The 13,189-nt window shown below is 39.4% G+C and overlaps 1 protein-coding gene across 4 annotated transcripts in view; it reads left to right on the top strand.

The window, feature by feature from the left end:
• The window catches only part of LOC133451156 (coiled-coil domain-containing protein 158-like), a 35,062-nt gene extending 22,096 nt beyond the window's left edge, over positions 1 to 12,966 (top strand). The window contains exons 9-21 of one of the 4 annotated variants that reach the window (XM_061730113.1): positions 1,052 to 1,267; positions 1,376 to 1,588; positions 1,695 to 1,863; positions 3,274 to 3,426; positions 6,251 to 6,363; positions 7,655 to 7,813; positions 7,985 to 8,077; positions 9,439 to 9,564; positions 9,897 to 10,054; positions 11,211 to 11,270; positions 11,472 to 11,527; positions 12,476 to 12,628; positions 12,785 to 12,966. In XM_061730113.1, the coding sequence (XP_061586097.1) occupies positions 1,052 to 1,267; positions 1,376 to 1,588; positions 1,695 to 1,863; positions 3,274 to 3,426; positions 6,251 to 6,363; positions 7,655 to 7,813; positions 7,985 to 8,077; positions 9,439 to 9,564; positions 9,897 to 10,054; positions 11,211 to 11,270; positions 11,472 to 11,527; positions 12,476 to 12,588 (1,629 nt within the window). In that variant the 3' untranslated portion in view covers positions 12,589 to 12,628; positions 12,785 to 12,966. Of the gene's footprint in view, positions 1 to 1,051; positions 1,268 to 1,375; positions 1,589 to 1,694; positions 1,864 to 3,273; positions 3,427 to 6,250; positions 6,364 to 7,654; positions 7,814 to 7,984; positions 8,078 to 9,438; positions 9,565 to 9,896; positions 10,055 to 11,207; positions 11,271 to 11,471; positions 11,528 to 12,475; positions 12,629 to 12,784 lie in introns of all 4 variants that reach the window. The other 3 variants (XM_061730110.1, XM_061730111.1, XM_061730109.1) reach the window with 3 other exon arrangements.
• The last annotated feature ends 223 nt before the right edge of the window (positions 12,967 to 13,189 follow it).

Here is a 13,189-nt window from a genome sequence, read left to right as displayed (position 1 = left end):
CGAGTATGTGAACCAGGTGTTGCCTCCAGAAATGTTGACCTAAGCACAGAGGATCCCATAATAAACCTGAATTACATAAGATCTAATGTAAAATCAGTGCTTCTTTCATCACTAAGACTGTATTTCTTCCCACAGCTGTAGGACTATTATCTCTTTGTCTGTTTCAATACCGTCCGATCCCTGTGCCTCCTTTTTTTGTTATTTAGAGGTGCTGTGAACTAGGGCTGGGCGATATGGATCAAAAGTCATATCTCGATATTTTCTAGCTGAATGGCGATACTCGATATATATCGATATTTTTTCTGTAACATAAGTGGGGTTTCCTCCAAAGCATTATAGCATAGCATCTCTGTTAGCTTCATTTTTTTCTGAGGCAAACCCTTAAAAAAACAGTCAGTTTTAATACAAAGCCTCGTGCCAAATGTCACACAGGTTCCTTTATTAACAGAGGTCTGCACAATATCAAAATGTATAAAACAAATGAAATAAAAATAAACTGCCTGCATATATAGAATAAAAATGCTTCTTGAATAAAATAAAACAAATATCCCTTTCCTGCATAACAATTAAATTAAAATACACTGTGCAATTAATACATTGTAGACAGTAACAGGCAGACTTTTCCACTGAGGTTGACAGTTGTGCAAATAACAAAACATTTTTTCAAAATCTCAAATAAAACATTCAAGTCAATTTGTCACAAAATAAGCTATATCAAAATCATATATATTTTTTTTAAAAATCGATATAAACGATATTGTCTCGTGCCATATCGCGTTTAAAAATATATCAATATATATTAAAATCCCGATATATCGCCCAGCCCTAGTCTTTACACACCCATACGAGTATGTGAACCAGGTGTTGCCTCCAGAAATGTTGACCTAAGCACAGAGGATCCCACAATAAACCTGAATTACATAAGATCTAATGTAAAATCAGTGCTTCTTTCATCACTAAGACTGTATTTCTTCCCACAGCTGCAGGACTATTATCTCTTTGTCTGTTTGAATACCGTCCGATCCCTGTGCCTCCTTTTTTTGTTATTTAGAGGTGCTGTGAACAACAGCAGTTTGAGCTCCAGGGGAATGCAGAGGTCCTGAGAAGGCAGCTGGACATAGTCAGAGAGCAGCTTTGCAAAGCTGAAGTGGAGAAAGTCTGCCTGCAGGCTCGACTGGAGCACAAGGCACGGGAGGGGAGCAAATCCCTGGAGCTGCTGCAAGAAAAGGATGAGGAACTTCAAATCAGTCAAGACCAAATTCAGAAGGTAATGCTCCCTTGAAAGTGTTGATACCCAGGTTTTTTTTATATAAATATATATATATATATATATATATATATATATATATATATATATATATATTTCTTTCATCAGCATCTCACCAGGTTAGAGGAGGCTCATAGTCAGTGCCAGAGTTTGCAGACTGAACGAGAAACTCTGAGGCTGAAGCTGAATGACAGAGAGAAGATGATAGAGACTCTGAGGCTGCAGATGGAGAGCAGCGTGACACTTGACAGCCTTCAACAAGAAAACAGCCTGCTCATCATCCAGCTAAACCAAAACAAGCTGGAGATTCAGCAGCTCAAGGTTGGAAGAAGAAGAGAAAAAAAAAAACACTGGAACATTTTTATCTTCTTATTGATTTGCTAACTTCACCGTCCGTCTGACTCATTTTCGCTCATTTTCTGATTAGGCCGACTTGGTCCAGCACAAGTCAGACTTGGCCGCCGTTGAACGTGAGAAAGGACATTTGCAGACCTCTGGAACTGAGCAGAGTCGGCAAATCCAAGAAGAAACTCTGAAGAAGCAGAAAGTTACAAGGCAGCTGGAGCTGCAGCGAATGCAGCTGCTCACACTTACCAGTGAGTTCAGTCTTTATCATCCTAAGATCGAGATATTCCAATACCAGTTTTATACTTTCTGATTCCTAGGCTTTAGGTATTCACCAATACGAAGTATTATTCTGTTATTTTCCTCTTTTTTTTAACCATACCAAACATTTTTTTCTTAATTTACATCTGATAAATATTAGAGTTGTATTTCTACCACGACTCCAGATGTTTAATTACACGGTGAAAGTCAGCACTTTCAATGCCCAACAGCGGCCGGTCATCTAGGACCATGAATTCTACAGTTGTGGTTATGATCCTTCTGGTTGTAGTCTGGAAATCACAGCAGATGAGGAGGATGTCACAGTCTTCTTGGCAGGATTTTCCAGCCTTAAATAACGCAGAACATGGTATCAGCTGGAGCATAGACGTAAATACTCACTGATACCAGTAGCCCTTACTTATTGAACCAACTCTTTTTTTCTCTTTTTTTTGATATTTTTATTAGGGGGTAAGGCACAGTTGAACAGGAATAAACAAAAAAAGATATACAGTCTACCTCCTTTTTTTTTTTTTTTTTGGATTAAGAACAGAACAAAACATCCACACAAAATAATGACAAATACATGAAAATTATTATATTCTTATATATAAGTAATATTTAAGTATTAAAGCTAAACAGTATGAATTAAAAAATAGATGAATAAAAAGGGGGAGAAAAAAAGAAAACAAAAAAAACCCCAAAGCAAAAAAAAAAAAAAAACCCAAAAACAAAAGAAAAGTAAATAAAAAGATAAATAAAAAGGAGGAAGAAAGAGAGGAATGAGAGAAGAGAGGGAGGGGGGGGATCCGTCAATCAGGAGGCAGGGACTGGAGAGAGTGGAAGAATGTAAGAAAGGGAAGCCACTTATTATAAAATTTGTTGCAACTACCCTTCAGTGAATATTTAATCTTTTCCAGCTTCAGAAATTATTGAACCAACTCTCACTACTCATATCCTTTATATATTGTCACATCATGTATTCATAGGAAATTTTTCCTGTCAAGAAATGTGTGAAGATTTAAGATGCATTTCACTGACAAAATTTCACTATATAATAAACTGAGGCATCCATGTATGTTTGTCTTTAAGTCTCATTTAAGGCATAATTTACTGGAGAAGTGGATGTATACATGCACCACTGTTCTTTCTAAGCGGTTTGAGGTCGCAGTCCAATCTACCTTTTTATCAGGAGCTATATTTTACATTCTTTTTCCTAGTAAAAGTATAGATCTTATAATTTGTTTTCTCTCAACTTGAATCCTCCACTTGTCCCGCAGTGCTGAGAAAGCAAAGCGTGTTTTTACGGTCAACTAAGCCCTTCTTTTGTTCCTTGTGTTTGCTTATGTGTCAATGTACTTTCTTTGGACGTAACGCGAGTGTTTTTGTGGGCACGATTTCAGAGGAGCACAAGGAGCTGCAACAGCTCCACAGCTGCAGGAACGATGAGCATGAGGGTGTGGTGCTGAAGCTGCAGGAGCAGCTAAGGAGCGCCCAGGAGGAGCTGGAAAAGATCAGGCGCGCCACCAGGACCCTCAGAGGAGTGGATGGACACGGTGGGAGCCACGTTTTAAGTTGAACTGAGACTCAACTCAAAGGCCTCACATACAAAAAAAAAAGAAATTAAGAGAAAGTCTTAGGCTGCGTCCGAATTTGCACACTTCCACCCTAATGAGTAGCAAAATGAGTATGCAAGATTTTTTAGTGCGTCTGAAACATTAGAACGTACTCAATAGTAGGGGTGGGCGGTATGGACTAAAAAATGTATCACGATAATTTCTGGCATTTATCCCGATAACGATAAAAATGACGATAAAAAAAATACCAATTCAACTCCACCTTTTTAACTATAAATCTATCTCACTCTCAGATCCGCCATGTTTGTTACACAAACACGTCATCAACGGGAATTTATCCTTTCTTTCTTTCTTTCTTTCTTTCTTTCTTTCTTTCTTTCTTTCTTTCTTTCTTTCTTTCTTTCTTTCTTTCTTTCTTTCTTTCTTTCTTTCTTTCTTTCTTTCTTTCTTTCTTTCTTTCTTTCTTTCAGGCTCATTTCTTTCTTTCTTTCTTTCAGGCTCATTTCTTTCTTTCTTTCTTTCAGGCTCATTTCTTTCTTTCTTTCTTTCAGGCTCATTTCTTTCTTTCTTTCTGGCTCATTTCTTTCTTTCTTTCTGGCTCATTTCTTTCTTTCTTTCTTTCTTTCTGGCTCATTTCTTTCTTTCTTTCTTTCTGGCTCATTTCTTTCTTTCTTTCTGGCTCATTTCTTTCTTTCTTTCTTTCAGGCTCATTTCTTTCTTTCTTTCTTTCTGGCTCATTTCTTTCTTTCTTTCTTTCTTTCTTTCTGGTTCATTTCTTTCTTTCTTTCAGGCTCATTTCTTTCTTTCTTTCTTTCTTTCTTTCTGGCTCATTTCTTTCTTTCTTTCTTTCTTTCTTTCTGGTTCATTTCTTTCTTTCTTTCTGGCTCATATCTTTCTTTCTTTCTTTCTGGCTCATTTCTTTCTTTCTTTCTTTCTTTCTTTCTGGCTCATTTCTTTCTTTCTTTCTTTCTTTCTTTCTGGTTCATTTCTTTCTTTCTTTCAGGCTCATTTCTTTCTTTCTTTCTGGCTCATTTCTTTCTTTCTTTCTTTCTTTCTTTCTGGTTCATTTCTTTCTTTCTTTCTGGCTCATATCTTTCTTTCTTTCTTTCTGGCTCATTTCTTTCTTTCTTTCTTTCTTTCTTTCTTTCTTTCTTTCTTTCTTTCTTTCTTTCTTTCTGGCTCATTTCTTTCTTTCTTTCTTTCTTTCTTTCTGGTTCATTTCTTTCTTTCTTTCAGGCTCATTTCTTTCTTTCTTTCTGGCTCATTTCTTTCTTTCTTTCTTTCTTTCTGGTTCATTTCTTTCTTTCTTTCTGGTTCATTTCTTTCTTTCTTTCTGGCTCATATCTTTCTTTCTTTCTTTCTGGCTCCTTTCTTTCTTTCTTTCTTTCTTTCTGGCTCATTTCTTTCTTTCTTTCTTTCTGGCTCATTTCTTTCTTTCTTTCTTTCTTTCTTTCTGGTTCATTTCTTTCTTTCTTTCAGGCTCATTTCTTTCTTTCTTTCTTTCTGGCTCATTTCTTTCTTTCTTTCTTTCTTTCTTTCTTTCTTTCTTTCTTTCTTTCTTTCTTTCTGGCTCATTTCTTTCTTTCTTTCTTTCTTTCTTTCTGGTTCATTTCTTTCTTTCTTTCAGGCTCATTTCTTTCTTTCTTTCTGGCTCATTTCTTTCTTTCTTTCTTTCTTTCTTTCTGGCTCATTTCTTTCTTTCTTTCTTTCTGGCTCATTTCTTTCTTTCTTTCTTTCTTTCTTTCTGGTTCATTTCTTTCTTTCTTTCAGGCTCATTTCTTTCTTTCTTTCTGGCTCATTTCTTTCTTTCTTTCTTTCTTTCTTTCTGGTTCATTTCTTTCTTTCTTTCTGGCTCATATCTTTCTTTCTTTCTTTCTGGCTCATATCTTTCTTTCTTTCTTTCTGGCTCATTTCTTTCTTTCTTTCTTTCTTTCTTTCTTTCTTTCTTTCTTTCTTTCTTTCTTTCTGGCTCATTTCTTTCTTTCTTTCTTTCTTTCTGGTTCATTTCTTTCTTTCTTTCTTTCTTTCTTTCTTTCTGGTTCATTTCTTTCTTTCTTTCAGGCTCCTTTCTTTCTTTCAGGCTCATATCTTCCTTCCTTCCTTCCTTCCTTCCTTCCTTCCTTCCTTCCTTCCTTCCTTCCTTCCTTCCTTCCTTCCTTCCTTCCTTCCTTCCTTCCTTCCTTCCTTCCTTCCTTCCTTCCTTCCTTCCTTCCTTCCTTCCTTCCTTCCTTCCTTCACATACGTTGTGCGTGGATTTAACACAGAACCATAAATCAGCTTTACACAAAAACGACATCAACGGGAATTTATCGAATGTACCGCGTGATGACAAATTCTTACCGTGGGGAATTTTTTTGACGGTTTATCGTGAACGGTAAAGTATCGCCCTTTCCCACTCAATAGTATGCACTATCCATACTCTAATTTATTAGTGTGGATTGATGGACACTAGCTAAGCAGAAACTTCCCACAATGCAATGCAGCGGTGTTTAGTCACTTCCTCCCAACGACAGGAAGTGATGTGTGCGCTCTAAATAGTACGTCCAAATTAATGCACACTACTGATATTTACTCAAAAGTGTGCCCAACTTAAGTATACTTTTTAGTATATACTGTTTAGTATGGCATTTCGGACGCACCGTTAATCTAATTTAGGTTCAATATTTCATTACATCTGTCTCAATCAGCTCTAGGAACAGAAGGTTTTTTTAATGAATTATTTACACTAGCCCTGCTTGTCTTCAGTCAAAGAGATAAGGTTGATAATCTACTGTGCTTATCAATCAATTTGTCATCACATCAGGCTTCCAAATGGCCGTGGAAATGCAGAAGGAGATCACTGCCCGAAGAGAACAGGTGGACTCTCTGCAGAGCAGAATTAAACATCTGGAAGAGAGAACGGAGAAGCTACAACAGGTGAGACCACAACGGAGCGGAGAGCTGTTTCAGCGAGTCCCATTGGTAGACGGCCTCAGGGGAGAGTTTGTCTATTGTTTGGCTTGAAGATTTCTTGTGCCCCTTTTCCATTCTACAGTTTTCAACACGACTTGACCCGACTCGCTCTCGTCGTTTTCCGTTACAGTTCAGTACCACCTTTGTAGATTTGTAGGTATGCATTGACGTCACTTTCCCACTGGACCAGCCCCCTTACTCACACTGAGTGGCAAAAACAGCTGCAACTAGTGGAAAAGACGGAATAACAGATGATTATCGGCTTAAATTAAAGTCAGTTGGATTTGACAGTGACCTGTACAGTTACCCCAAGAACCAGTGGTCCATGGACATTAATATTTGGTACAGTTACCAAGAACCAGTGGTCCATGGACATTAATATTTGGTACAGTTACCAAGAACCAGTGGTCCATGGACATTAATATTTGGTACAGTTACCAAGAACCAGTGGTCCATGGACATTAATATTTGGTACAGTTACCAAGAACCAGTGGTCCATGGACATTAATATTTGGTACAGTTACCAAGAACCAGTGGTCCATGGACATTAATATTTGGCCACGAATCCAGTTTCCTGATATTTATATGTACTTAATTTCTACGCCGGGGAAATACATGAAGCAAAGCTTGAAGGCTTGCAAAAGTCTTGATGCTTGGTCCGACTTCAAGGCAGGATTTGTTGGCGAAATTAAAGTGATGAGGACACTGAACTTTATGATTTGACCGTTTAACGTTAGCTACCCAAAAATCCAACATTACCTGATACAAAATGGGAACCACAAATCCACGTTTCGGTGCCTGGAATCCAGTTGTTTCTGTGAATTCCATCCATTTGTCTTTCTTAAGCTTATTTTTCGGCAGTCTGTAAAACGATAACTCTTGCTAAATCTGAAAATCTGATCTCAATAAAACTGAAAGTTTACGCTGCCATTCAGTCTTTCTGACACTCAGTCTTTCTGACACTCAGTGGGTGTAACCTGCTGTGAAGTTGCATCTGTGACGTCATGCGTTTCCCTCTATAGCCCAACTCAGCTCAGTTGGAACCTCGGCCAAGTAGGTGCAAAAAACTATCACCTAGTGGAAAACCCTGAAAACAGAGTAGAGCTGAGTAGGTACGAGTGGAAAAGAAAAAGTTGGTGTCTTCCTGGGAGAGGCTGGGAGGGAGGGGGAGGTCTGGGGATTTTATTTAGTTTTATTAGGCTATGCCAGTTTTTCCATCCCTTTTGTTCCACTTTGTTTTCTTCTGGCTGTGCAGGAGAAGCGCCAGCAGAACCTGGAGACCCAACGGCAGCTCCAGGAGTTTGCACTCATCAGGGAGGAGAAGAGACAACTTACTAGTGAGTTGAAAGTCCTCCGTTCCAAGGACCAGCAGCTGAGGGAGCGAATCAGTGAGCTGGAGGCCATCCTTCATAAGGTAAGTGCACACAATCACTAGCGACTGTCAGAGTCAATCTTTTAAGATGAAAACATCTGAGATTTGTGTTTAAATGTTGAGTTAAAATAAACATATGTATGTAAATCCCCAAATCCCATTTTTGATCTCTTATATTTTCCTGTGTTTGGTTTTTCTTTTGTGCTCCCAAAGATGTCAGAAAGGTTTGCAGGCTGTCAGGACTTCATTCAGACGAGGGAGCAGGAGTATTTTCGTCTCAAACTCCAACATGCTCTGGACTTGAAGGTATTCCACATAAAAGTAGGACAACGCCTTTTTGTTGTCAAAAAAAAGATGGCTTGCCCATTCTTTAAAGTTTATCTTAAAATACATGGATGCAAATTAAGTATTTAGACACTTAAATTTTCTGCACGTCAACCTCCAGAGACACCCCCCTCTCATTATTCTAAACAACAAGCAAACACACGATCTGGCTGTCTTGGTAATTAAATGACGAATTAAGAATTCAGGAAACATAACTTAAGGCAGAAATATCCCAATTATTAATGAGGGGTCGAGACCTGTGTTGTTGTCCCTCTGTTAGAGCCTTGACCAGCTTGATCAGACCTGAGTCCACCTGAGCTTTCACATTCGGGGATCGATGTCTGGATAGAAACAAATCCAAATCAGCATCCAAATCAGGACTGTACCCCCGCCAAAAAAAAATTGGGCAAAAAAAATCTGCACTATTTAAAAGAAATCGATTTCCAGTTATGTACACTAGCACCAATACAAAGCAAGTTATCCCAGGCTACTTTACAGAGAAAGTATACATGTTTAATCCAAATCAACTTCATTACAGTCCAGTACAATCAACATATAACTCAAATCGATGAAGTGTGATCCAATTCAGTCAACTTTGATAGACTTCTGGCTTTCCTTTTAGAATTTAACAAAAAAAACCTGAATGATAAAGAATAAAGACAAGTCCTTTTTTGATTTTTAACTCAGTTTTGACAGAAGTGTGATCCAATTCAGTCCACTTTTGTCCAATATATTAAAATTGTATTTTGGCTCCTATTTATAAAATTAAGAATACCTGAGAAAACCAAGAGAAGCTGAATTTTGAACTCAGTTTAAACCCAAAACCAAAACACCCTGACATCAATTTAAAGATAAATGGTATTTGCTGTGATAGACTTCTGGCTTTCCTTTAGAATTTAACAAAAAAAACCTGAATGATAAAGAATAAAGACAAGTCCTTTTGTGATTTTTAACTCAGTTTTAACAGAAGTGTGATCCAATTCAGTCCACTTTTGTCCAATATATTAAAATTGTATTTTGGCTCCTATTTATAAAATTAAGAATACCTGAGAAAACCAAGAGAAGCTGAATTTTGAACTCAGTTTAAACCCAAAACGAAAACACCCTGACATCAATTTAAAGATAAACGGTATTTGCTCTGATAGACTTCTGGCTTTCCTTTAAAATTTAACAAAAAAAAAAGAATGATAAAGCATAAAGACAAGTCCTTTTGTGATTTTTAACTCAGTTTTAACACAAGTCTTTAAAAGTTCACATCAGCGTGCTTTTTGATATTTATCATATTTAATGACGATCATTCTTCAAGTGCATTTTGACATTAACCAATTGTACATTTTGTGTAGGAGCTCAAAGGTCAGCCTGTGTGCGCGGCTCTGCCTGCGGCTCCACCTGATGTGGACTCGTGGATCCCGTCTGCGAAAGACGCTGCTCCACCCTCTTCCCGGCGCGGCTCCAACACCCACATCAAGGTACGCTCAGAAACTCCCCACATCTCGCCTATCCCCCTTGCTTCCAGCCCGTCCAGCGCACATGTGAATCATTTTTATCTGGCTGCTCTGACACCGGCCCCGCACATCTATTTTCCCTGTAAATCAGAAACACACGGGCAGAACCAGACTGTCGTTTCAACACAGCTGTGAAGTACTGCTCGGTTTGTTTTGACTTACAGAGTTACCCTGCTGGAACAATGTTGATTTAAACCCGATGAAAGATGTGACCCAGTTAGAAGGAATGGTTCCATGTCTCTGGACCTCTTTTAGTCACGCTGCCTTTCGTCCGTCTTTTTCTTTGGCTGCTGAAGTGGAAGAAGCAGAGGGAGAGATCCGCCGGCGAGCTGACGTCCCTCGTGGCAGAGCTGCGAGGAGTGCTGTCAGAGAGACCACACACCGACCAGAGCCCCCCCGGCAGCCGTTCCCACAGGAGGAGGTCTGCTCCGGAGAGAGAGCGCACCACCACCCCGTACGTCCGGCTGCATTCACACACATTACAGGGATTACATCCTTACGTCACATTTTAAAGCCATGTGATCACGCTGTCACTGGAGGTCGATGGATTGCAGGAGGTGGGCAAATTTACGCTATAGGTTTCACTGCCAACTCTCATAAAGTAGAAGGAGGACCTTTTTAGAAACTCCTTGCATCCAATTTTTTGTAACATCATAATTTCTTTTTTTTTTTTTTTTTTGATCAAATGTTTTTATTTATGTTTCATCATTTTTCTAACTATAAATGATCCACAATGATGTCAAACAAACATTATACACATATTTTCACCCCCTTCCAAACCCACCCCCCTCGGACCTAAGCATTCGATGAAAACAATTAATAATTGAAGCTGCAAGCAGCGATGAACGGGCCCTCGCACGTGCAATTTTCACCAATTGAGGTCAAGGACTCAAAACCAAGTCTGATGAAACCACCATGACTCTTTATGTCAAACCATTTAAAAGTTATGGCAAACTTCAAAACTCACGATTTTGATAACTTTTCATGGTTAACGTCTTTTGTGTCTCCTGAGCGAGTTTTATGTCAAACGGACGATCCTGCTAGGAGGAGTTCGTTAAAGCACGACACGTGAAAATGCCATAAAATTGCGCCAAAATGACACAATTAATTCAAAATGGCCGACTTCCTGTTCGGTTTCGGCCATGGCACCAAGAGACTTTTCTTTAAGTTGCGACATGATACAGGTGTGTACCGATTTTCGTGCACGTACGTCAAACCGTATTGTGGGGCTTGAGGCACAAAGTTTTCTAGGGGGCGCTGTTGAGCCATTAGGCCACGCCCCTATTTGACCCTATAAGAATACGTAATTTTTCGCCACCTGGGACGTGCGTCCCAAGTTTCACAACTTTTCCAGTAAGTTTTGCGCCTCAAAAACGCAATAGTTTTCGCATAAAATAAGAAGAATAATAATCGTACCGATTTCAATAGGGCTTCGCACAAGCCTTGCTGGTGCTCGGTCCCTAATAAGGAAAACAGGAAAAAAAGACAATACAACAATAAAAAACAAACAAACAAAATAAAACAAAGGCAAAACATAAAAATATCAAAAACTGGAGAAGGATAGCTGCAACAAGGTCATTATTATTTATTTTCTTCTTTCACGTTAGCAGTGCTCACACCGATGAAGACGTACTAGCTGCCTCCAGATTGAGGAGAAGGACATGTGGCAGGTATTTATTAAATGTGACTGGTTATTTTCTTTTTCTTTTCATAAGTTGTGTTGAATATGATTCAGCGTGATGCTATCAGATGCCCCCATCATGCGCCCCCTCCTGATGTTTCCCCCTCATGCAAACATGTGATGTACCGCAAATCGCTGCAGGCCGTGTAAAGTGATGTAATATTTGTCTGTCTTGGTGCGCCGGGTGCAGCTCGCCGCGGTTTCTGAAGACGGCTGAGGCGAACCGGAAAACCACCGGCGCTGAGAGTGAGTTTCATAACTGGTCTTGTTGTCTGAATGTCTTTTTACTTAGTCATCAATGCATCATTTAGCTTTGAATAGAAAATATTCATTCTCGCCAAGGCTTTTTGTTCTTAAATAGAGGGTCTGCATTGACGTCACTTTCCCACTGGACCAGCCCCCTTACTCACACTGAGTGGCAAAACATCAGCAAAAACAGCTGCAACTAGTGGAGAAGACGGGATAACAGCTGATTATCATCTTAAATTAAAGGCAGTTGGACTTGACAGTGACCCGTACAGTTACCCCAAGAACCAGTGGTCCATGGACATTAATATTTGGTACAGTTACCAAGAACCAGTGATCCATGGACATTATTTGGTACAGTTACCAAGAACCAGTGGTCCATGGACATTAATATTTGGACACGAATCCAGTTTCATGATATTTACATGTACTTAATTTCTACACGAAGCAAAGCTTGAAGGCTTACAAAAGTCTTGACGCTTGGTCCGACTTCAAGACAGGATTTGTTGTAGAAATTAAAGTGATGAAGACACCGAACTTTATGATTTGACCGTTTAACGTTAGCTACCCAAAAATCCAACATTACCTGATACAAAATGGGAACCTCAAATCCACGTTTCGGTGTCTGGAATCCAGTTGTTTCTGTGAATTGCAGCGATCCATTTGTCTCTCTTAAGCTTATTTTTCGGCAGTCTGTAAAACGATAACTCAGATTTCTTACTAAATCTATGAGTACAGTCGATCGCACAACAGCTCTTTCCCATTTTAGATGTTTTCCAGTTGCTCAAACTGAAAGTTTACGCTGACACTCAGTCTCTCAGTAACCCGCTGTGAAGTCGCATCTGTGACGTCATTCCCTCTATGGTGGAACTATCTCAGGCTCTCTCCGAGGTCTCAAAACTAAGGATTTGATAGCATATCTCTCTAACAGATGCTCTAACTGTCTAGGCCTCGGTATATGGAGCTTGGCGACGGCGGTGCAGCACCCCTACAGCTTCCTACAGCTACCAGGTCGCAAGTCCCCCGTCCACGCCCTCCTGACCTCTGACCCTGACTCCTGACACCATGACGCCACAGTCCTGAGCCCGGTCCTGTAATTCAGTAAGTTGTTAAACTTGTTGATAATATACATAATATACACAGATTGCCACAAATGCAGCGTTGCAACAACTGAAACGTATTAACAGTTATATAACTTTCTGATAGAAAAAAAATAAAAAAAGTTTAACAACAACATATCTTCCCTGAAAATCGAAGCAGCTGTTTCCACAGATCGAGTGGATTTCTCTTCAATATTCTGTTCCGGGCCAGTGTCCACTTCAAAGGCTGAAGAAAACATATCGTGACTCTCATCTTCAAGGAAAAGCTGGATAAATCATTTCCATCAAAATCTCTTCTTATTTATTGGTCAATAAAAGCTTTACAACGCTATCAAGTGTTTTGATGGATTATTTAATATCGGGGCCAGGAATGTCGTACAGGATCTGGACTGGTCATGATCTGGACTCAGCGAGCAAAGCAAAGCAACTTCCCCTCCCCGAGGCTTCAAAGCGTGGCAGGATTTCACTTTTGACCTGTGAAATAGTTTCTCGCTTGAACGTGGAAAGTTTGTGACAAAGCGGTGCTGAAGGGTGTTGTCAGAAAGCCTCTCCATCCTGCAGC

Source organism: Cololabis saira, chromosome 9, assembly GCF_033807715.1.
Source record: "Cololabis saira isolate AMF1-May2022 chromosome 9, fColSai1.1, whole genome shotgun sequence".
Classification (NCBI taxonomy): domain Eukaryota; kingdom Metazoa; phylum Chordata; class Actinopteri; order Beloniformes; family Belonidae; genus Cololabis; species Cololabis saira.
Note: the sequence above shows the minus strand (reverse complement) of the source record. Positions and strands in the feature narration are given on the sequence as shown.